This window comes from Oxyura jamaicensis, chromosome 4, assembly GCF_011077185.1.
Source record: "Oxyura jamaicensis isolate SHBP4307 breed ruddy duck chromosome 4, BPBGC_Ojam_1.0, whole genome shotgun sequence".
Taxonomy (NCBI): domain Eukaryota; kingdom Metazoa; phylum Chordata; class Aves; order Anseriformes; family Anatidae; genus Oxyura; species Oxyura jamaicensis.
In genome coordinates, this window is record NC_048896.1 from 69432038 (window position 1) to 69456043 (window position 24006).

At 43.8% G+C, this 24006-nt stretch overlaps 3 protein-coding genes across 18 annotated transcripts in view; 1 reads left to right on the forward strand and 2 right to left on the reverse strand.

Moving 5' to 3' along the window:
* FRYL (FRY like transcription coactivator) overlaps positions 1-16253 on the forward strand; it is a 174695-nt gene extending 158442 nt beyond the window's left edge. For 12 of the 16 annotated variants that reach the window (XM_035324906.1, XM_035324904.1, XM_035324905.1 and 9 more), the window contains 7 exons: positions 90-239; positions 4037-4135; positions 7935-8003; positions 11163-11180; positions 12093-12203; positions 13597-13793; positions 14167-16253. In XM_035324906.1, the coding sequence (XP_035180797.1) occupies positions 90-239; positions 4037-4135; positions 7935-8003; positions 11163-11180; positions 12093-12203; positions 13597-13793; positions 14167-14425 (903 nt within the window). In that variant the 3' untranslated portion in view covers positions 14426-16253. The remainder of the gene's footprint in view (positions 1-89; positions 240-4036; positions 4136-7934; positions 8004-11162; positions 11181-12092; positions 12204-13596; positions 13794-14166) is intronic. The other 4 variants (XM_035324901.1, XM_035324899.1, XM_035324897.1 and 1 more) reach the window with 3 other exon arrangements.
* A 2834-nt stretch (positions 16254-19087) lies between these two features.
* On the reverse strand, positions 19088-21545 carry ZAR1 (zygote arrest 1). The gene is made up of 4 exons (XM_035326368.1): positions 20742-21545; positions 20573-20665; positions 20425-20499; positions 19088-20353 (listed from the first exon to the last, which is right to left on the reverse strand). Exons 1-4 carry the CDS (start codon positions 21528-21530, stop codon positions 20210-20212), a joined length of 1101 nt encoding a protein of 366 aa, XP_035182259.1. The 5' UTR covers positions 21531-21545; the 3' UTR covers positions 19088-20209.
* A 165-nt stretch (positions 21546-21710) lies between these two features.
* On the reverse strand, positions 21711-23887 carry SLC10A4 (solute carrier family 10 member 4). The gene is made up of 3 exons (XM_035326369.1): positions 23465-23887; positions 23103-23313; positions 21711-22629 (listed from the first exon to the last, which is right to left on the reverse strand). Exons 1-3 carry the CDS (start codon positions 23815-23817, stop codon positions 22114-22116), a joined length of 1080 nt encoding a protein of 359 aa, XP_035182260.1. The 5' UTR covers positions 23818-23887; the 3' UTR covers positions 21711-22113.
* Between the last annotated feature and the right edge of the window lie 119 nt (positions 23888-24006).

Here is a 24006-nt window from a genome sequence, read left to right on the forward strand (position 1 = left end):
ATGCTTAATCTAAAACACCTTATAAAGAGAGTAGTGTTATAAAATTAATGTTTTTTTTTTTTTTTTTTTTTTTCTGATTTGCTTTCTAGAGCATTCAAAGGAAGTTTGTTGCTATAACAAATGATTCAGTCAGCTTTCTTGGTGAAAGCCTACAACGCATTGGAAAGAAATTTAAAAGTTCGCTGGAAGTGATGATGTTATGTTCAGAATGCCCAACAGTCTTTGTGGATGCAGAAACGGTAAAAATCTCATAAATTTAATACTTAAAAACATGTCTACTTACACATTTTTATGTAAAATATAAAATGATGATTTAACATTTGAAAAATAGCAATGCTTGGGAATGTTGTCAAAGGTTTGAATAAAATGTTAATTATATTTTTGCCTTTTGAGAGGTTGTGCTCATGTCAGTAATTGAAACATTATCTGAATAATTATGGGATGTAAAAAAAGGATGCTTTTTAATAAATGAAATTAGAAAGGAATTAAAATGTTAGTAGCCACTATGAATCATAAACACTTGAAAACACAAGTATGAAATCCATCTTCTCAAAAAAAAAAAAAAAAAAGAAAAAAAGCCACCCCCCAACCCATAAAAAACCTCCAGCTTTAACAGTGACTAAACAAATTAGGTATTGTTTAAATTCCCTTGCTGTTCTTCAGCTTTCTTGCTTGTTCATATTTATTCTGCATGCTTTTTCTTCATCTTGCTGTTCAAAGACCATTTATCCCATAGCATCTTTGGCATTTTTGTGTTGTCTATGCATATATTCTGTGATGCCTGAAAAAGACTTTCTAACTAAAAGTAATGAAGCCTTTGAATGGTTTATTTTTATGCAAGTTGAAATTTTGGGTTATAATAAATCCTGATGTGAGAAATCAGCTCAAAGTTTTGGGGCAGTCAAAACAGAACAACAAAACTGCTAGTGTAATTAAGAAAAGAGACAGCAAAACAGAATACATCATTAGGCTAACATACATATGCTTGATAGCCCTACATCCTGAATGTTTTGGATAGTTCTTGTCCACTGCCCTCAAATAATACACTGTTGAAATGGTTTTGAGAAAAATCAGGATTATGAGATATGTGGAATGGCTTTCATATAAGAAAGACATGAGTATGCAGGCTAAGATTTTTCAGCCATTTAGGAGATAACATTAGCTGTACATAAATGTTCGTATAGCTGTCTTCTTTGATGTTGAAGGGGATCAAATTAAGCTAGCAGTGGCTTAGAAAACACACAAAACCAAAGACAGGTGGTTCTTAATAATCAACATCTGAAACCCCATGCTTCTTTATAGCATAGTGTTCATGTTTTCAAAAAGCAACTAAACAAATTCGTGAAAGAAATAGCCCTGAGTAGGTTTTTGAATACATAGAGCAATGTGTTGTTAGAGGCTAAGAAAGCATTCTGGAACAAATGAGCAAATTGTTCACCACGTACTTGCCCTGTTTCGCCCTTCCTTAAGCAGCTGCTATTAAATGTTGTCAGATGGGAGGCTGAGGTAGATTGATCTTTGGCCTGCCCCAGTATGAGGCTCTTCTCTTGACCTGCTTTTTTCGTTGTTGCTAAGGGGCATCTCTGCTCTTTTGCTCTTGCTCTGGAATACGGGGACTAAAAGAGGATGATAAAGACAGTACATTTCAAGGGAACCACGCATAATATGTTTTAACTTATGCCACTTTAAAAGCAGTATAAATTAACCAAAAATATATATTTTTGATAAGAAGCCCCAAGAGGAGCTATACCAGTTTGTATTTAGAACAGCATGGGTGTGTGAATATACATATATTTATGTGTGTATGTATATATAATGCTACACATAAAAGAATATATGCATATATAGAAGTATGCACAAGTGTGTGATGGTTTTGCCCTGCTGGACAACTGAACTCCACCACAAATGCTCTCTCACTCCCTCTTCTCAAAGGAAAAAGGGGAGACAATATGATGGTAAGGGCTAAAGCATTGAGGTAAGGCCAGGGAGACCACTCACCAATTGTCATTGTGGGCAAAACAGGCTCAGCATAGGGAGGTTAATATAATTGTTAACCTATCACTGGTGGGCTAGAACAGTGAGAAACTAAACGCAAACTAAAAATGCCTTCCCCCCACCCACTTTCTTCCACCTCCTCCCCCCCAAGAGGTGCAGGGGAATGGGGGCTGCGGTCAGTATATAGCACTTTGTCTCCACCACTCCTTCTCCCTCTCTGCCCCTGCTCCACGTGGGGTCCCTCCCACGGGATGCTGTCCTTACCAAACTGAGCCTGCAGGGGCTGCCCACAGGCAGCAGCTCTTTAAGAACTGCTCCCACCTGGCCCCGTACCACAGGGTCCATCCATCCCCCAGGAGCAAACTGCTCCAGCACGGGTCCCCCACGGGCAGCAGCTCCCCCCAGACCCCTGCTCCTGTGTGGGCTCCTCTCCACGGGCTGCAGCTCCAGCCCGGGGCCTGCTCCTGTGGGGGCTCTCCATGGGCTGCAGCCTCCTCCAGCCACCTCCATCTGCTCCACTGGGGGCTCCTTTCTTCAATGTGCTCCCCAGGAGGCCCACCCAGCATCACTCCATGGCTCATCTCTGGCCACCAGCAGGACCTTTTTGGAGCCGGCTGGAGCTGGCTCTGATCTGACATGGGGCAGCTGCAAGCCCCCCTGTAGCCCCCCTGCTCCCAACCATTTGCCACAGAAACCCAATACAAAGTGTATGGGTACGTGTGTATCTACACACACATTCACTCACAACATTCACAGTGTTGTTACACTGGCAAATATTGCTGTATAGATAAATCTTCCCTTTCCAAATAAAGTAATCAACTTGTTTATCAGAATAATTCTCACTAAGAAAGAATGGCTAATCTAAAATAACATTGCATAAATCTTTAGTTTTGAGATGTCTACTCGTGCATACAAGATTGACATTTGACTCAAATTTGCCCTTTGATTCATTCAGAAAGTAGTTTTTAGCAGGAAGATGTCCCGTTAACCTCAAAGCACTGGTTCACGTGTGATTTTGTCCTCTTGCTGATACCGGCTGCCCAGTGTTTTCCTTTGCATTTCCATGTTGTTGCACATGTTGAGCACAGACTGGAATTGTGCCACAGAGCCGTAATTTTGCCTTTCAGTTGATGTGGACATTGAGGCTGGGAGCAGTGTCTTAGTGTGATGGTAGAATAATAGTCTCAGCGCACTTGGAAATACACATCAGCATCGTTCCCAACCCTACTGAGTAACTGGGGATACTGTTGTTCCCTGTGCCCCAATTTTGTAATCACAGCCTTGTACATGTGCTTGCAGGCTGACCAAGAGGTACCAGGCACCAGAGATTAGAGATATGAGCAGGACTCTTAATGTATGTAAGGGGTGACCGGTGTGAGCGAGAAAGCACCATATTAATGGCATGATACGATTATTACAGGAAGCGATAGGAGAAGGATTAATAATAAAACCTAAATTAAGTGGAAATACAGCTCCAGGAAGAACTGGTGTACAGCAAAGCTGAGGTAGCAGCCCCTGAGGGGAAAAAGAGATTTTGAAACTGTATTGAAAATGGGAAAATACATCAGTGGTAGAAAGTTTTTCCAATATCCAACAGTTTTTGCTTTGACAGTTTCTGGCTTGTAGAGACCAAAGCTGTGGTATAGTTCACCTATTGAGAAGGAGGAGTAAATCTCACTGGATGTTCCTTAGGTTGCTACAGTAGAAATCCAGCAATATTTTTTTCTTGTTGCAGACTATCCTATTTATACTAGCTGTGTTTCTGACAGATAATTATTCTTCTTTTTGAAAAAGCTAGAAACCCCTTTGAAATAACTCTTTCAGTTGTTGACTAGGTACTGCCCTTATTTTGGGATTGAAACAGTTCACTGCTTGAGCTAATCCAGCACTGTTAATTTACTATTTCAGAGTGTGCACGTAGCTGATCTTAATTTGATTGCTTTTTCCAAGTGTGGCTTTGAAATTTCATATTATATGATTATTTAAGTATTGGACTATATAGCTTATAATCAGATGCTATCTGACTGTTTTTATCTTTCAGCTAATGTCTTGTGGCCTGCTAGAAACATTGAAGTTCAGTGTTCTAGAGCTCCAAGAACACTTAGATACCTATAATGTCAAAAGAGAGGCTGCGGAACAGGTGGGTCTGTTTTGTATTTCAAACCAAAAACCACTAGAACATATTAATCAATAAATTGTTCCAGGTCTTTATCTCTCAACACAGATACCATCAAGTAAACTGTAAAAAAAAATCTGAATTAAAATCCTGTTTCCTTTTCTAACTACTGTTCTGTGTGTAACCTGAACCTGTTTTTTTTTTTTTTTTTCTTGTTACGTTTGACTTGGTTTTGTTACATGTAATTCTGGAACTGACTTTGAGTATATAACATTGCATAAACATGCTAGAATTGGGAAAAGGGTTTCAGAGAGAGACCTCTCTGTACAGCTTTTGCTGTAGAGAGAAAATGATCCTTAGGAAAGCTAAACATGCATTTGAAGGAATTTATTACTGATGCCAGCAGCCTATCAGGCAATGACAGTGGCCATACAGGCAAGTCTGAGTGATGCAGAACAGAACCAGAATTCAAACCATGGCATCTTGGCAGAGCTGTGTTTTGCAGGACAAGTGGTTCCTGTTTCTTGATTGCACTGAATTTATTAAGAAGCTACGGCCTGTGCCTTGTAAAGTTTGCTGACAGCTGATCTGTTGACTAGAAAAGCCATCCACATTTTTTGTGGAAATGTAGTTTCCTCAAAACCAAGGCTAAAGCATGCCACACAGTATTGTGTTAATGGAAATGAACTGCTTTTAGGACCCAAGCCAGTATTTCTGCAAGATACTGCATTTTTTGCCTTGCTATGTAACAATAACAGTTTGTTTGGAAACTTAATTCATGAGGTCTAATGCAATGAGCTATGTTTTGCCATTTAGGCTTAATCAGAAACAAAGCTCTCATCTACTGACCAAGATTACCTTATTCCATATAATATTTAATGTTTGACAACCTCCAGTGCGTAAGTCCTGTAAGAAAACCATGCATTTCTTTCCTCATTTTAGAGAGCCCAACCGAGGCTGAGTTGCCCCATAGTCTCAGACCTGAAGGTTGAGGCAGAATGAATAGAAAGGAAGTCAGGTGTGTGGAACAGTGGCCTTCCAGACATGGAGGAGTTCTGTTTATGCATACTCCTCGTTTAGCCTATGGTTTGTCTTAGTAATAAGAAATAGTCTTGTTTTGCTCATTTGTCTCAAAGGGTGAGTAAAAATTGTTTCTCTTTTAGATGGCTGTGAATTCACGTAACTTATTTTTAACTAGTTTTGCTCTGCAATGTGTCATACAGATATAAATCCATGCTGGATATTATGAGCTTGTTTACATTTTATTGTACTTTGGATATCAGTTTGGTGGCCTCTGTCATTATGTTGTAGAGAAAGAATGTTTTTTTTTTCTGTAGTGAAGCTGTCAGAAGGGTGTCTCGTAACATTTCTGTAGTCAGCTTGTCTTCTGCCACAGTATTTGTGAATGAATGGAGCAGGAAAAAGGTTCCTCTGGATCAAGGGAGTTGTGAAATAGCTGAGAGCATTTTGACAGTTTTTATTTTTTTTTTAATCATTCATAAATAGAATGAAGCAGTACCATGCAGAAAGATTTATTTCTTTAGTTCTTAGTCCTCAGTTTTTGTGTGTATTATATATGTAGACTGAGTGTCCTCCAGAGCTAATTCTCAGATGTTTCACTTGTTTTCTTACTCTGTCCTACTGAACAGAATATAGGGAATGATTGAAAGAGACATTCTCAAGTCATTTTTTTTTTGCTTTGTCTTAAGGCAAAATACATAATGAGCTTGTTGCAGATCCTCATTTTTTTTTTAGAAACATGCAGAAAATGATCATACCATGCTAGTTAGGATATTGTCTAATCAGGTAAATACAAATTAACAAACAAATAAATGTAATTCACATCTAGCATCCTTTAGAATTGACTACTAGAAAAATCTCTACATTAACCTTAATGAAAAATTGTTACTTAAAATTTGCCATAATAAATAGATACTGTTTGTCACTATCAGTGCTGTGTACAGTATTGACATTCCCATTCACGTGAATCAAATACAAAACAGCAAGAGGCTTGGGCTGCAGTCCCTTGAAACTCTTATCTCTGCACTGAGATAAGAAAGAGAAAGGTATTGGTAATATAGGAGTTTGGGGGATGTCTGCCATAGGAGTAATCTGTCAGACCAACCTATGCCATGACCAAGAGGAATCACAAACTTCCCTATCTTATATTTCTCACCCTACACCTTTGTAGGAGATACCTGAGGAAAACCAAATTGGTGTAAAGCAAGCATATAAAGAAGATTATTTTGTCACACAATCTATTTTTGCTTGTAAACAGAAAGTTTAGGTCTTCCTGCAGTGCTGAACTGAATGCTTTGAAAAAAAAATAATTTAATTTTGTCACCTTTCTGGTGACTATTCTATTCCCTGGCAGGGAAGCTGCTTTTGACTTGTATATTAGGGACCAAGATACTGGATCAGATAAGTAAAAAATACAAGGTTATATATGTATCATAAAATTCTAGGCATAGCCTTTACTGAGTCTGGTATTAAGATTTTTTAAAAAATTTAAAGGGCAGGGTGTGAAAGCAACTACTAGCTTCCCTGTTTTTGTTGCAGTTGTTCCAGTGCAAACCTACTCCATTATTACTGATGAATGCTGTCAGATAAAAAGAAAAATGAGGTCTGCTGTGTACGTCGGTATCCATGTCACTAATTGAAGCTGACACCACAGTGTTTAGAGAATTCCATTTCTCGTCTTGATAAGCACACAGGCCTGGTTAATTCACTAAGTAACCTTTATTAAATTGAGCAGATGGGAAATCACATTTTTCTTTTTCTTGCATCAGACAGAGGTTAGAAAAAGGTCACTAAGATTTCCTGTGAGACTTCTGATATAAAGCACATGGTATGCTGAATTATTCTTTCTTGGATGTATAGAGCCCGTTCTTCATTTCAGAAGATAATCTGCACTTTATCTCGACGTGACGTGTTACTATTTCAGTAATGCCCAAATTACCTCATGCTTGCTGCTGTTTTCTCTGCACAAAAGAATATGCTGAGCACTCTGTAGATGAGATGACAAGGTCACATTGTCTAAGAAGAACATATCTGATCCTGCAGATGCTTTATATTAGCACTTTTAAATTTCTGTGGTGGTTCAAAGCTAGAAGAGATTATCCACTGAAATTAATAATATTTGTTGTGCACTATAGGAATTGGAGTCAAACGCAGCCCTGTATTTATGGAAAAGGGTGGAATCTGTGTGTTCGCGTTGTGTAATGTGAGAGTGCTTCATCTCCCTGGCTTGTGTAAACCAGAGGCAATGCTAAACTCACAATGAAGAATTTGCTTTTTTCATTCCATCCACTAAACCTGCACTTGCATCTAGTTACACAACAGAACAGTATTTCCTGCTGTTGTTAAAGTAGTCCAAAGAAATACAACAGGCTTACTCTTACTCCATAATTTGAATCAGTGGTATATTTTAAACACTGGGAAATCATGTTGGTGTAAACCTTGTGCAGCAATTAAAGAGAAAATAGGAACTCATTTAATGAATGCCATTTTCTGCCCCCTTCTCCGTGTTTCCATATAACAATACTCAAATTTAATCACAAATTATATTGAAGTGTGCTATCCTCGTCTGGGATGATGAAGGTACATGAAATTTGCAACAGAAGGGATGCAATAAAAACTGTAAAGTGATACATCAGGGTGGAAATCAATAGTGGAAACAACACTGGTGAACAGTTGATTTCATACCACAATTTCTTACGAGAATATCCAAGACTTACTGAAGTGTCTTAAGCAGTTTTACCACAGTCTTCTGTTTGCTTTATTTCAGAAGACATTTAATCTTGTTTGTTTTTTTTTTTTGCAGTGGCTAGATGACTGCAAAAGAACATTTGGTACTGATGATGGTATTCATGGCACTAATACGGATGCCCAGGTAGGTGCATCTCATTTATCTCATTTGTGAGTCCGTGGATATGAGATTTAAAAACACATTTATATCTGTTGCACAAAAACTCCAACATTTGCAGAGAGATTAAAATTGTATGAAAAGCTTTTCATTTCAGTTATCGTACTATCTTTTGTAAACTCAGGTTCTTATGAAGTAGAGGTCTAATAAAATGGGCTGTTTTTAATAAAAGCTGGCGACCAGTCTTCGGTTCTAGGCTTAATAACACTGAGTAGATGAGCAGACTAGATACTATCTGTATACCAGCAAGTCCACTTTTATGCAGCTGTTTCTAGAAGAAAAAAGATTAGCTTTCTGAGTATAAGCTCAGATAAATTGTCTACCCAAAAACCTCTACTGAATTTAATATAATTAGTACTATATAAATATGTATGACCTTTCTGGAGCTGTTGTTTGGATGGAAAGGAACAAGGAATAAAGTAGCAGTATTGCAAAAATTTCATGAAACGTTTCTGTCAACACATTTTGTCATCTAACAACAACAGGTGAAGTGACCTGTTACTATTAGCTTGATATTTTGTATGTATTTGCATGACATCATCTACGTTTAACATCACTAATTGCTATAGTAAGTGACAGCTTTTCCCCAAGTGGACCAGGGCTTTTTTGTTTAAACAATAGCTGCATAATGTTGACACTGTAGATTAAAAAAACAGATCCAAAACCTGCCATTAGTACGTACAAGGAATCTGCCATTTACATCCGCCTGTAATGAGAACAGTGAAACATGTAAGAAAGAATTGCAGATAGCAGGCTAGCTCATATTTTCACAATGACATTATGACAAAATCTCAAATTCAAGCTAAGGAAGGAAAAATTGTATTCCTTTTTTTAGTCAAACGTACTCATTAATGCAGTCAGATTTCTGCTAGCTACCACTTGCAAGGGCTTTTGCTTTGCCTGTGATCACAACATTTGGTATATTTTACACTTAGTTTACATCTTCATATACTGACTGGCACACGTTTAGAAATATGTAACACCACTCAGCATTACAAAATAGTACATGTTCTATATTTTGATTCAAAAGCAGCATTTATGCATTTCAGTCTGTGTATTCAGTTCTGTGTATTTCAGTTCGGAATGTTGCTCATACACATTAAGAAAATGTTAAAACATTACCATGAAGTTAAATATTACTATTCCTGCTATATAGTGAGACAAAACAAGAAAGGGAGGGAAAGCCACATGCAGGCTGTCATTTAGCTCGTGCAGAAAGAACGCAGCAGTCGGTGAGGCAGTTTTGTCTGCTCTTCCCCAATTTGGCAGTGTTTAAAGACAGCCTCAGTAAAGGTGCTGTGTGACCAGTTCTTACTGATTATTTGTGGGGACCTGCTTTTTGTTGGTTTTCTGGTTTTGTTTTGTTCTGTTTTGGTTTTGTTTTGTTTTGTTTCAGTCCTAGCCTACAAGGCATGCTGGCAATTTTTTCTTCATGTGCTCCTTGCACTGCAGGTTCATTTAAAACCATTTTAACTTACAGTATCCATTGAGGAATCCTGTTATTTTGTTTCATAAACATCTACACCTTACGGTAGTAATAGATTTATTCACAACAATTTTACAGTGACTTCATGGAGATTGAGAAGTTACCAGGTGTAAGAGTGTTGTTTCAAAAGTGTGTGTAAATGGAGCGTGGGGCTGCTAAGTCTGTCCAGTCAACCAGTTAATGCTAAAAATATTTAAGTGTTGTCTGGTTCAGAAAAGCAGGGCTGCAGGGCTGCTTCATTCAACATGTATTTTTCATTCACTAACAGCATAAGGTTGTATTACTAATGTTTAGCACTGTGGTAAATACAGCTAAGAATAGTGAGGTGAATTGTGTTCTGGCTCATGTATTACCAGCAGTCTTGCAAGTAAACCTAATTATTGAATTTTTGCTATTAGTACGTACATGCAAGCCTGAAAGAATGCATCTGGTCTCAGGCTACACTGTTCTTACAGGACTGGCAGGTAGAAAAAACGGATTATTTGACAACTGGTCAAGTATTGTGTGAAAGTCACTGAAGCAGCATAATGCTATTCTTAAGGAGAAATCTCTCTTGGATTTTTAGAATAACTGTCAGTGTGATTGGGGGAGGATTATTTATGGCTTACAGCAATACTGAGACTTGGCTTGAAGAACACTGGGTCTTAATGACTAATTATGAAACAAACGGACCCTGTCATTTCTCAAAGTCTGACTCTCCGTGCTCCATTGGAATAAGTAATAAAATTCCTGTCAACTTTGGCAGTTCAAGAACATATCTCTTTGCAATGTTCAGCGCCTCAGAAGTTTTTGCTTATATAATTGTGCTATATGAATGATAGCACAGAGTACAGAACAAAAATACACATAGTTTATTAAGCACACTAAAAAATATTATACATGTAGTGCATAGTTATGTGCTTAATAAAGCTTAACTGCTTCTGCCTGTTGGAATCAGATATTAGGTGCATCTTCATACACGTGTGAACATTGTACGTGGCATAAATGCCATCAGTATGCTCAGCGCTGTACAAAGCACAGAAGTTAAGTTCCTGTCCCTAGCCTGAGGAATGTGTTTTCTGATGTTTTCTCTCCCTGTCCTTCTTCCCCAGACATTTTTCTGATATTGCTTGTAAAACCAAGTGCAATTAAGTCAAAAAACTGTCACAATGAGGTGTTAAGAATAAAGTTTAGCAAAATGAAGAATTTTCTAATCTCTTAAAAACAAGGGAAAAAAGTTCAGAATTCAAATTAACATTGCATCTCAAATTTTAAAAAGCATTATCTTAGCTTAAACTATAGTGCTACAGAACAAGTAAGAAGACAGACATCCAGTCCTAAATGTCCTTGCTTTTGATTTCTTAATTTTGCATACGCTTAAGATTACACACTCAGGAAGGATTGTAAGGTGAAGTAGGTTACTCCTGTTGTGGGACAACAAAGCCAGTGTTATCTACTGTTAGTTACAGGAGCAAGTGGATAGTAATTTCACTTCAGTCTGTTAATTTTTTTGTTAAGGGTATATTTGGAGCATGTTACTTGTACTTCATCCTCCATTTTGCCTGGGACATCTTTTACCCTAATTAAAATGATTTCCTACACTAATTCTTGATCTTTTCTCTTCCTTTGTATTTTTGTGACCTGCTCATCTTCTTGCTTAGCAAATGGAAATTCTAGCAGTAAGTGATGGTTCTTGATTTATCAAATACTTAACCGTGCCAGTCAACCAACTGGTCTCCATCTGTCTCGTCCATTTGTGACATAGTGATGTCTTGTCATAGACTATTACAAAAATGCTGTGTGCTTCAATTTTGCATAATCTAACACATTAAACTGTTGGTTCTTTGTAGATAGTAGGATCCTGTAGTCAGTAGAACCTTAGAGATGATTATTCCATTAGAAATAGCTTTTACGTCTGTATGTAAAGCGGTATTAACAGTCTGCACCTCCACTAGTTTTAGGTGCATAAAAATGGAAGCGACTGTTGTTTTGTTTCCTTAAAATATATCATCGCATTTTCTAAAATAGTAACAGAGCTGTGTTTCACAAAGGAAACATTATTCTTACATCCAAGAATGCAAATATTTCCCTCTTATTCCATCAGGCAGGTGTAAGCTAAAGACCAGGTTATAGGCTATGCTTACATATTTATAGCAGCAGTTATGAAAGATTACATACTTACAGATGACAACTACTTTTGGATATTCTCGAATTTATAGCAGTAAAAATTCAACAATAGAAGTAAGGGATGTATGATATTCCGTCTTGGAACGTGACATTTTAAAGTGCCTCTTGAATCCCTTTTTTTTTTTTTGTTCCTTTTTGGAAATGTGACTACTTATTTAAAAAGTAAGCTTTTAACCTGTGTGAGAGAGGCTACCTATAAATCTAGAACTGGATGAAGCTTTCATCTGCTTTTCATTAGCTTCTTGCTACATTAGCTTGCAAATCTTCTTGGCATTTTCTTCAGTAACCAAATAACTACTTTTAATTTTGCACATTCTATACTGAAGTTGTCATTTATTGCTTCTTGTATTGGATTGCAGGTGTTTTGCACTTCCTGAATATAATAACGTTGTTTACATTTGTAGGAGCTGGAGTTGTGTCGGAGGCTATATAAATTGCATTTCCAGTTGCTACTGCTGTTCCAAGCCTACTGCAAACTTATCAGCCAAGTAAACACAATCAAAAAAGAAGCAGAGGTAAGGCAAATCACGTCATTTAGCTACTTATTGTTGACCTTTCAAAGCCAAACCATTTAAAATACATTTTGGTAATGTGTTCATCAGCAGGACATCTTTTTAGGGTGAACTGAAGGAGGGTACCAGCTGTTTTATAAGCAATTAATAAAAGATTTAAGTAGAACTTGCAAGAATTTTCTGAGACGTTCAATTACCTGTGTTGATTTTTGTACAACCTGAAAGCTTTTACATAGACGGGAATGCAGGGAGTCCAGGGCTTTAAATATTTCACTAGCACTCCTGGTGTATTCTAATCAAGCTGCAATCAAGGTACAACAAATTCAATCAACAGAGCTCTGTGATGAAGCCCCTTTCCATCACCCCAGTGGTTCCTGTTACAAACATAGTAACTTACTACCAACTGATTGCATAAGTGCATCACATCAGCCACCAATCAGTTTGACTGCAGCCTTAGTCCCCCAACCTACGTGTAGTTAGTAATGCATCCTGGACGTCTTGGGCTTGATTTTTAGGTGTACTAACTTTAGAAGTGAAATGCGTCATTCAGCTGTGCGCACGTGGTACATATGTGATGATAATCAGGTTAATCTGAGTGAGTTATGCTGCTGTTAATGTCTTCTCAACGTTCTCCCGTGGAACTGTAATGCAATAAAGAGAGGTAGCATTAAAAAAAAATGTCTTGCTTGATGTAGTAGGGAGGAAAACAAAAAATAGGGATGGAAGTCTTTTGGTTTAGGAGTAAACCAGGAGTAAACGTTTGGGGAAAAAAAAAAAAAAGAAAAATGCATGTTCCTCGATTAGATTTCCAGATTCTTGTAGAGGCTGCAAATAAGTGAGTTCATTTTGTGTGGATAATGTTATGGAAGGTTAGCATCACCTCACTTCCACTTCTTGCCTGAGTTTCCAAGTCAGCTGTAAATCATACTCTGAGTATGCCCTTGTCTTTTACTCAAACGTTGGAACTAAAGCCAGATACTGTTATATACATTGGCTGCATTACAGTTACTCTGCTGGGCTTCCAGATTTTTCCTCCATGTTTAGGTCGTCCTTGTAATAACACAATTTCTGTTGTGCTTTCCAAAGTGTTTAACTCTTCATGTCAATTTAATTGTCATTAAGTGATGTGAGGAGAAAAAGGTATTTTTGAAAACAAATTTTAAAAGGACTAAGATGGAAACTTCATCAGGGAAAGCCCAAATACCTCGCATAAGTACTTGGGCCATTAAACTTAGCTGTATTCTTAAACAACTGAAGCTAATATTTGGATTTACTTCTGCTGTATCTCATTTAGGATTACATCAAGGAGGAAAAATGTATGTTTCTGATCTGCTGAAAGTTAATTTGGCTAAAAATATAATTGAACTAGAAAAGCTCACTCTAGCATTTGTTTTAGGTCATAAACATGTCTGAAGAACTTGCTGTCCTGGAGACCTGTCTGAAAGAGGCCGAGTCTGCATCTGACAGTGGCATCGAAGAAATTGAAATTGCAGAGGCGTCCCAAGCTAGCACAGAAACAGCAATTCACTCTCTCATTGAAACCCTGAGAAGCAAGGAGTTTGTGTCAGCTGTAGCACAGGTCAAGGCTTTCAGGTAAATGCGTAAGGATTTTGCTTTCTGGCCTGAGTTTGCTAATGGACCTTTTAAATTTAAAGATAGGGATAGGCACTATTCCAATTTTTTTCAGCTCTTGCTAGATGTTCTTATTGAAAGGACAAGAACAGTTGATTCATTAGTGTTCATTACTTCTTCATATACATATTGTGATTTTAAAAAGGCAATTCTAGTAATATTTGTTCTTCAGAATTTGTCTTTGAAAAAAATGATACTGTTAACTACTAGGACTCTACAGAAGAAATGTTCCTCTTGTGTTTTAATGTCTTTTGTTCAGATGTCTGTTTTAAGAACTCTTAAATATTTAAATACTTCATTTTTTAATGTTTAAGTACACTTCGTGTGTTCACAGATCCATTTGGCCCCATGACATCTTTGGCAGTTCTGAAGATGACCCAATCCAAACACTGTTGCACATATATTTCCGTCATCAGACACTTGGTCAAACTGGTAGCTTTGCAGTAGTAGGCTCCAACCAAGATATGTCAGAGGCCAGCTCAAAGCTGATGGAACTTAATCTGGAAATTCGAGAGTCTCTACGCATGGTGCAATCCTATCGGCTTCTAGGGAAAATCAGACCAGGAGTAAACCTTGTGAGCACTGGATTCTGAACAGCTGCCATTTAGAAAAGAACTGATATTGAGGACACTTCGAACTATTATCGAGCACCTTTCATTTAAAAAGAAAAAAAGAATGAATGAAAAAATGAAGATACCTTCCAGCAATCCTGAAAAATGCCAGAGTTTCATCACAGGAAGAAATTGTTTCATCAGAAGTAAAAATCTAAAAATTGAAGTTAACATCTTACTTGACTGCTCTTTCTACACAGTAGCTGTGTGGCAGTAGTATTTTTTTTATTAAATAGATGTATAAAAACTACATGAAAGGAAAAGGGCTTAAATGTAATGCATATGTATGCATTATTTTCTGTTGTAACAGAACTACAAATGGTGTTTGCAGTAACAGCCTCTAAAGGTTGAACCAATGCCGCAGGTGGGATGAGGCTAAAATCAAGGCTGGTTTATTTTGGCTGAAGACCTGCAACGCTTCCTGGCTTTCCAGCAGCAGTAGATATAATCATCAACTAATACCTATGGAGACACTTTGCAACGTCATGAAGAATGTGCGGTCGAACATGAGTAGGATGACTTCCGACTGCAAAAACCGTTGACTTCTCAATGTTTTATTTGCGTTTGTTGTCTGTGACAAGGAAATGATGTGTGTGAGTTGGAATGTATGGCTACGTGACAGTTGTTTTTTGAAGGTATGGATGATTGTTAAATAAGGTCTCAGAGCATGCTTAAAAGAGCTGCAAGATTATTTTTGAAGAAATTTTATTTTATTAGATCTAATCCTCATAGTGTGTAAATGTTAGGACATTTAATAATATTTTAAACTGGGATTTCCCAGTGTTTCTAAAAGAAATAATATATCTGTTAACTTTATTGGAATGCTGCTCAGTTCTCTGATCAGTGCTTATGTTACAAATATTGATAACAACTAACCAAAAAGTAGCTGCCTGCAGAGACTTTAAAATGTATATTAAAGATATATGCTGCCCATCAGCAATTCTCCTTAGAAGTTAACTTATTTTATTCTGTATATATTCTAGAACCTGTATAGTGCAAAAACAGTATTTTTCTTGTAAATTTGTGCAATGCACTGTTAAGACAGTAGGTGTATAAAGCTATGAGGGTAAGGGGAATTCTCCCTGTTGGTAGTCACATCCATGACTTGCAGTCTGAGCAGTCTGCAGGGTTCAAAGAGTTTGAATGCACACACATGCATCTTCATGACTCAAGCCTAAGGAATTGGGACTATAGAAAAAAAGACTGACTACCAAACCATGCAAACAGGCAATATACTCATAGTTCAGTGTCAGAGTCTGTAGCATAAAACAAACTGGATTCTGTTGAAACCAATAGCATTTTGTAAAAAAAAATAAAAATAAAACAAAAAAAAAATAAAAGAATGTAGTCCCACACTTCCTGTGATTTGAAAGGAACAGAAAGGAACACCCAGTATTTTTATATACATCTCTTACCCACTGTGATTTTTTTTAATGGGCTCTAATTCCAGAGTTTAGAATGTAGAATTGAAATTCTTAGCTCTGCCTTTTTGGGGGAATTGGACCCCACCAGAAATGTAATTATGCTGAAATGCATTAATTGAAGGCACTGTGCACACTGTTGGACTGCTGACAGTAGTTGTTATCCTAACAAGCTCTGTAACTGGTCAAGGCACATCCATAATCACTGTATTTTTTCCCCTGACCCTGATAAAATTGAATTATTTTGATGGTTTTGTGGTACTGTAGATGGTGTTCTTATTTAATAAGTAATTACAGGGGGATAAGTAGTTTTATTTAGTGGTGCATTACACTTTTATTTACATCATCTTTTACCAGCTTTTTTTGTAAAAATAAAAGACATTGTATCTGTCATCTTGTGTATTTTTACAAGCTAGAAATACATACCATATTTTTAGGAGTGCTTAAGTACTTAAACACTGACTACAGAGGACTGGGAGCCCCAAACTCCTATTTTTTTTTCCCTCATGTCCTGTCAATGCAATAGCATTTTCCTAGGCATCTTCTGAGGACATTGGAGGTTTTGTGAGGCAACTCAAACATGAATTTCTATACATAATTCCTTAGTTAGTTACATATCTTCCTTGGTTTATAATGGCCAGTAGAAATGGGACCTGCCCTATGGAATAGAAGTCACAGTACCTTATCTGGATATTCCTTCTTTCACAGAAGTTTAAGAACTACTTCCAAACTTCCACTGCACAGCTTGTTCTGTACAGTCCTGTCCTTTGCTATTAGCTGCTCACAAGCCTCTTCATGGGAAAGCATTAGGCCAGGGAAAGCATTAGGCCAGCTTGAGCGCTGTTCTTGCTGGTTGCCACTTCTCCAAAGTTACTCTCTCTTGACTAGTGCATAAGCTGTCACCCTGTGTTGCCTGGTGCCAGGTATCACAGAATCACTAAGGGTGGAAAAGACCTCCCAAGATCACCTGGTCCAACCATCCCCCTACCACCACTGTCACCCACTAAACCATATCCAGCCTTTCCTTGAACACCCCCAGGGACAGTGACTCCACCACCTCCCTGGGCAACCCGTCCCAATGCCTGACTGCTCTGAGAAGAAATGCCTCCTCATTTCCAAACTGAACCTCCCCAGCACAACTTGAGGCAATTCCCTCTGGTCCTATCAGTGAGAAGATGCCAACACCCAGCTCCCCACAGGTTCCTTTCAGGTAGCTGTAGAGAGCAATAAGGTCACCCCTGAGCCTCCTCTTCTCCAGACTAAAGAAGCCCAGTTCCCTCAGCTGCCCCTCGCCAGCTTTGTAGCCCTGATCTGGGCACATTCCAGGGCCTCGATGTCCTTGTAGTGAGGGGCCCAAAGCTGAACACAGTACTAAAGGTGCAGCCTCACCAGAGCAGAGTACAAGGGGACGATCACCTCCCTGCTCCTGCTGGCTGCACTATTCCTGACACAGGCCAGGATGCCATTGTCATTCTTGGCCACCTGGGCACACTGCAGGCTCCTGTTCAGGAGAGCATTGACCAACACCCCCAGATCCTTCCCTCCGCACAGCTTCCCAGCTGCTCTGCCCCATGCAAGTTATGTGCTAAACCTCTCAGTAGTAAAGGCTGTCTAAAACAGAGCAAGATATCAGACATCTATCTCTGTAAGACGTGCTGAATACAGCACTGACAGAGCTAATGTCTGCAAAGACTCTTCATGAAGAAGCCATACAGGGCAAGTTCAAGATATCTTTGAAGGACTGACAACTTTGTTCCTTCCTGCTTTGCATAATCACAAAGGTCACGATCAGCTTTCCTTCTTTCTGCTGAATCTAGGAACCAGTGCCCATAACACACAGCATCAAGGACATGACGGAGCAGTAAAGCAGAACAGGGTACGGGATTGTTACTGTGGCATCAAGTAAAAGCACTGAATATATTTACATAAGAGGAATGACTGAGCTAGTGTTGCATTAAGGAATGCCACAGCACGAAGGAAAGCTTGTTTAATATCCCTGCCCACTGCACTCCCACTCCTCCAAGGCCCAAGACCTCACAACAGGTGAAGGCCGGGCCAGCCCTCAGCCAGCTGCTTGAACATTGCTAAAGCTCACCTGCAGCTCTGACCAGCTGCACCTGCTCCTCCTCCAGCTACACACCTTCAAACAGCAGCAACTGCTGCTAGAGACTGCCGTTCTAAGGTGTGCTCAGCTCCACTCCGGCCTCTCACTGGTAGTCCCAGGAGCCGGCCTGTTCACAGCAAGTAATCCTCAAAGCCATGCTTGTGAGGATATCTGCATGAGTAACAAGTGCTCAGCTGCTCATGTTTCTGTTAGCTGCCATAACATTTCATACTGACACAGCACAAAACGATTTCTCAAAGTCATTACCACAATGAACACTTGTAACAGTCAGTCTCACACACTGCATCAGGAAAAACTACAGCTCTTAGAGTGGAAGCAAACAGGAAAACAAATACATAAACATCCCTTGAGGGAAATATATTCAGGAGACTTTAAAAAAAAAAAAAAAAAGAGCAGCCCAGATCACCATTACTACTGGGAGCTGAGGTAGCCTGCAGAGAGCAGACCTGCCTCTGCCTCCAGTACTGGAGCCATAGGCAGGATTAAGGCACCTATCTACTTTCCAAGCTGAACATGGCAGGGATGGAACCACCAAAAGTCTTCTAGTGAGCTGGTGAAGTAAGGGGATTTCCTTTGTGATACTGGTGGAAGTGCTTCAAGGGCAAGCACAAAGTGAAACAGCTCCTGCTCTGGGGTTGGTGGGTCTGCTACTCATTCCCAGAATGAGTTAGGCTGCTGTAGTAAGCAGTGAAGCAAGAATAAAATTACTATGCGATAAATTAGCAGTGATTCATTATACCTTACTGCAAAAGATTTGAATGCCAGAACTATGAGAAACTACTGCAGTAAGTTCAAGGGACACATTAAAATAATGCAGGAATTGACAGCAAGAGGAGTTCTGTGTTCCAGATGAGCTACAGAATTAATCCTGCCCCTCTAAATGGGCACAGAGGACAACATGTGCCTACCCTGCTATACAAGTTTCCTGAAGAGAAGCAGCTACCACAGCTGTTAACAGGCTGCTTCCTCCTTGTTCCCTTTAGCAAGGGGGGCTCACACAAGCCAGGTGCAGACAGGTCAGTTTGTTGGAGAAATCGGTCTTTCCCCAAGAAAAGTTAACTTAAAAAGTTCTCCAAGAGGCTTAGGCCAACATAATGCTTAATTTCAAAGTTAACAGCTTTATTAGCATTCTCAGAAAATGACATGTTCCATCAGTTTACCCAGCTCCTTAGCTATGAGGCAGAGGGCGTATGTTTTTACCAATTCATGAGTCTGTCCAGGTGGCAGTTCTGTGGTGCCAGTCAGCCAGTAATGCTGCTGCCTCTCTGCTGAGGCCACTGCCCTTGACAGCAAAGACAGGCTTTGGACACTGCTGGTTCTGCCTTCACTATACCATGAACTCCCAGTTCCAAACCCAGCCCCAGCAGGGTGCAGGGGTTTGGTCCTTTCCTGACAGGAGACAGGAAAACCATCTCTAGATCTAAGTGTAAGCCACCAAGTACACAGCCCTTTGTGTGTCATCTGCAGGTACAAAAGGAAGCCAGGCAGATGCAGTGTCAAGCTTTTGAGCCTGTGAAGGGTCACATCTGATAACCAAGTGGAAGTAAAGTGTGATCTATTTAGCAGAAGCCTGTAACATCAGTGACTCCCTTCCCCGGGGAGTTGTGAGAGCTGTCCCTGAAGACACATCAGGACCACCACAAGCATTTTTGGCCCTAGTCTACAACTCAAGACCATCCCCAAGCCAGGCACAAACCAGCTGTGCCAGCAGAAGCAGCCTGGCTTTCACAGAGCACTTCTCTCAATCATTAGCCAGAGATGAACAGCAGGTACAGGAGACTTGCTACATGGAGTTCCAGCATGCCCAGTAAGTGAATACAGCTGAGCATTTTGTTCACTAGTGATTCTCTACTGCCTACTCTAAGTGTTGTTTTGGTGTTCAAGTGGTTGAACTTCAAGTGCAGGAGGAGTAACAGATGTCCTTTCCCATATGACATTCTACAAGGTGCTACCATCAAGACTGTGATGCCAAGACCATCACTAATATGCAAAACATTAGTTGTAGGCTGCTTCCTTATGCAAGTTATGGAAGTTGCAACCCTCTGAGCTGGGCACAAACCCACCTGATCACCTGAGAGTGCTTTGCAATACTTTTAATCACATGCTTTCCCAGCTACACCTCGCTAAGTACCTTCAAACAATAACAGCAACAACAAAAAACCTCTGCTCTACTTGCAGCCTCGTAGAAGAGCCCCGAAACCAATGCAAACCCCCATCCCCTCAGATAATGTACTTGAAGCTGAAGGTGCTGTCGCAGGAGAGGCGTTTCCCCTTGCACCTCCCGCAGAGGTCCTGGCGGTGGGGCCTCTTGGGGTCCACGTGGCGCAGCTTCACGGGGCAGGTGCACCTCGTCTGCTTGCAGCTCTGCGGGGCAAGGCAGCGGTCGGTGCCCTGACCCCAAACGCGTCGGGGCAAGGCGGGGGGACGCCCCTTACCTGGCAGGTGATGTCCTCTACGCGGTACGGGTTGTAGGACTTCTGGCAGGTCCGGCAGAACTGGCGGAAATAGACCTGGGGGGGCCAGGCAGGGGGGTCAGTGTGGGGGGCAGCAGGGGGGCGGTAGGGTGCCCTGGGCTGAATTTACCTTGTTGGTGCCCTGCACGCACCAGACGTAGGCGCTCTCCCAGCGGATGTTGCAGTCCTTGCAGTGGTAGTAGCCGTACTTCTGCTCCAGGAACTGCCGGGGACAGCCGTTACCGGGGGCGCCGTCCCGGACCCGCTCCGCTCCCCGCCCCGCCGCCGCCGCCCCTCACCTGGAAGCGCAGCCGGGTCTTGCCCGGGGCCGCCTCCCGCTTCTGAGCGGCTGCCGGCGGCTCCGCCCGCGCCTCCGGCTCCTTCTCCTCCTTCTCCCGGCTCCCCTCCGGCCCCGGGGCGGCGGCCGGGCGCTGCCCCAGCGGCTCGGCCTCAGCCTTGGCCTCGCCCTCGGGGGGCTTCTCCCAGCTGGCCCGCACGGCGGCCGCCTCCGCCTCCCGCTGCTGCTTGTCGGCCGCCTCCTCCCCGACGGCCGGGGGCTCCTGCTCGGGCTCCTCGAGGAAGGCGGTGAGCCTGCGGGACGCCATGGGCGAGTACACGGCGATGGTGCGGGGGAAGCGCACGGCGCGGGTGCTGGTGGTGGCGGGGCTGCCCTGCTCCTGCTCCGCGTACCGCTCCGCATCCTGCTCCGCATCCTGCTCCGGATCCGCTTCGCGGAGCCTGGCGGGGCCGGCCCGGCGGCGCAGCAGCGTGCGGGGCCCGAGGGAGCACTGCACCGAGGCGTCCTGCCGCGGGTTCACCTGGACGCCCACCTCCTTGGTGTTGGCCTTGCGGAGCCGCGGCGTCAGGTTGGGGTTCACCTGCGACAGGATGGCCTTCAGCTGCGCCCGCTGGTAGTTGTCGAAGTACTCGGCCGCCGCCGCCGCCGCCTCCCCGTAGGCCGAGAAGTAGCCGCCCCCCCTGGGCCGCCAGCCGCCCGCAGCCCCCGCCTTGCCCTTGGGCTGCGGGTAGCGGTACGAGTACGGCGGGTAGGCGGCGTACAGGTAGCTCTCCATCGCCTCCTCCGACATCGCGCCGGGCCCACCGACGCCCTGGGGGCCTTAAATACCCCCGGGGCGGGGCACGGCCTCCCCCCCGCCCCCGACGGCGCCTGCCCCGCCGCCTCCTCCCGGCCCCGGCCCTGCTGGAGGGGTTCCGGGGCCGTGCAGCCCCCCCTGCCCGAGCCCCCCGCGGGATGAAGCAGCGGGGACCACGTTTGGCTCAGCTCGGCCGTGTATTTGCGGGGAGGACAAGGAGCGCGGCGGTGTTACAGCGGGGGGAGCACGGGGGTACACGCGTGCAAGGTGCTTCGCCCAACCGCCCGCCCCGGTGCTGCATCACATCAGCTCCTCCGAAATGCTGGGCTCCTTCCTCGCACCGCTCCTGCTGCGCTTGGGCGGACGGGGGCCTCCTTGCACGAAGGTCATCAGGATGTGTCGCAATGGTACTTTTTCCTTTTCTTCTTTTTTTTTTTTTTTTTTTTTTTTTTTTTGTAATTTTTATACACATGTTTGAGGAAACACAATGGCAACACACACACACACATCACCTGATACGATGGGAGCAGCTGGAACAGTGGTGGGCCCAGCCCCGGGCGTCACCGCGGTGTTGTGCCTAAAGGGCGGTCTGTGTCGGCTCCATCGGAACCGAGCCGTGCTCCTCCGTGGTCACCGTGCCGTACGAGGTGTCGGCCACCTCCTCCTCCTTCAGCTTCTTGTAGGAAATATCCGTGTCTTCCTCTTCACCGAGCGCCTCTTGTTTGTAGCTGTCTCTCCCGTACATCTTGTACACCAGCACAAAGAGTCCCGCTTCTGCCGACTGAAACAGCGCATACAGCAAGGGAAACATGTACATGCTCCCTATGAGCTGCGGGGGGAAGGTGAGTTTTAGGATGGCGGTGCAGAGCTGGACGTTTTGGCACCCTGTTTCTAATGAGACCGTTCTCCTGCAGTGCGGGGGCATTTTAAAGATGGTGGCTAAGCCGTATCCCAAGGCGTACCCCGCCAGAGGCATCAGCACCGCGATGGCGTAGACGGATGCAGGAATGTGTGCCATCAGCTCTGGTCCCAGCATGGTCCCCGTCAGGATGAACAGGATCACCAGAGTCACCAAGAGGGACCACAGGGAGATCTGGCACAGACACAGACATTGACAAATGACACAGGGGTTATTAGTTTAAAAGCAACTAGAGGCTTGACAGAGAGTGAATTGCAGAGGCTGGCTGTGCTGCTGTTTGTTTGCTCCTTGCCCAGGAGTTTGGAGGTCTTTGCCCTTATCCCAGGAAGGGAAGGGGGTTAAATTGCCCCTGATCATTTTCTTTCAGGGTGATTTGATGGGAAATCAGAGCAGTGGGCTCGTGCTGCCCGTTCCTTTCACCGCGAGGCCATTTTGCCCGCATGGTCAGAGGAAGCGTGGCTGTGCCTGCGGTGGGGTTCCCCAGCCCCGGGTGCAGTGGGGACAGGGGGCAGCCTCCCTTCGGGGGCAGAGACTGCACCCCCTGCCCTTCCCCTGACTTTCCCTGTCACTTCCACCACTACCTTCCGCCACAGCCCCCCCAGTGCCCCCCTCCCCCTTCGGGGCCGTCCCGTCGGAGCCGTCCCTACCTTAACCAGCAGGTCGGCGGCGCGGGGGTGCCGGTAGCGGACGAGCACCCCCAGGCCGATGGGCAGCAGGGTGCTGCCCAGCGTCAGGCTCACCGCCCCCAGGGGCAGCAGCTGCACCAGCGCCGTGTTGATCCAGTGGCGGCTGTACACCCAGAGGCACAGGGGCATCAGGAACAGGGCCAGCAGCGTGGACGAGGCGGTCATGATAATACTGCAGGGGAAAGAGACGCCGGATCACCGCCAGATCACCTCCTTCCCCCCCGGGGTATTTCAAGACAGGGGCAGGGGGCTCGGCAGACCAGCCCAGCCGAGCCGTGCCGTGCTGTACCGTGCCCGGTGCGAGGAGCCCTCCCAGCGCCTACCTGAGGTTCATGTCCCCGTCGACGAGCACCGACATGAGGTTGGAGAGGTTTCCCCCGGGGCAGCAGCCGCACAGCAGCACGGCCACGGCCGCCACCTCGTCCAGGGCGAAGAGGAGGGCGAGGAGGAAGGCCAGCAGCGGCATGGCCACGAACTGCCCCAGCAGCGCCAGCAGCACCCCCACGGGCCGCCGCAGCTGCTGGCCCAGCTGCCCCAGCTCCACGGCGCAGCCCAGCCCCAGCATGGTCACGCACAGCGCCAGCCCCACCAACACGCTCAAGCCCTGGCTCAGGGAGCGGTCCCCGAGCGCCCCGTCGGCCCCGGCCGCCGCCGGGGGCTGCTCCGAGCCGGCCATGGGCGCCCCGACGAGCCCCGGGGGGAGCGCTCAGAGCGGGGCGGCGGCCGGAGCCCGCATCCCGGCTCGGCTCGGCTCTGCTGCCCGCCGCCTGCCGCCGGTGTCGCCGTGCCCACGGGGGCCGGGCCGGGCCCCCCCCGGCGGGGGCGGCGTCTCTCGGCGCGGCCCCGACGGCAGCGCCCCGCGGCC

Coding starts and splice junctions, on each gene's coding strand:
- ZAR1 (XM_035326368.1), bottom strand. CDS start 21,530: ATGTCGGAGGAGGCGATGGAGAGCTACCTGTACGCCGCCTACCCGCCG. Junction 20,666..20,741: donor AGACCCGGCTGCGCTTCCAG/GTGAGGGGCGGC, acceptor TGTCCCCGGCAG/TTCCTGGAGCAGAAGTACGG. Junction 20,500..20,572: donor GCGTGCAGGGCACCAACAAG/GTAAATTCAGCC, acceptor TGGCCCCCCCAG/GTCTATTTCCGCCAGTTCTG.
- SLC10A4 (XM_035326369.1), bottom strand. CDS start 23,817: ATGGCCGGCTCGGAGCAGCCCCCGGCGGCGGCCGGGGCCGACGGGGCG. Junction 23,314..23,464: donor GACGGGGACATGAACCTCAG/GTAGGCGCTGGG, acceptor TTTCCCCTGCAG/TATTATCATGACCGCCTCGT. Junction 22,630..23,102: donor CCGCCGACCTGCTGGTTAAG/GTAGGGACGGCT, acceptor TGTCTGTGCCAG/ATCTCCCTGTGGTCCCTCTT.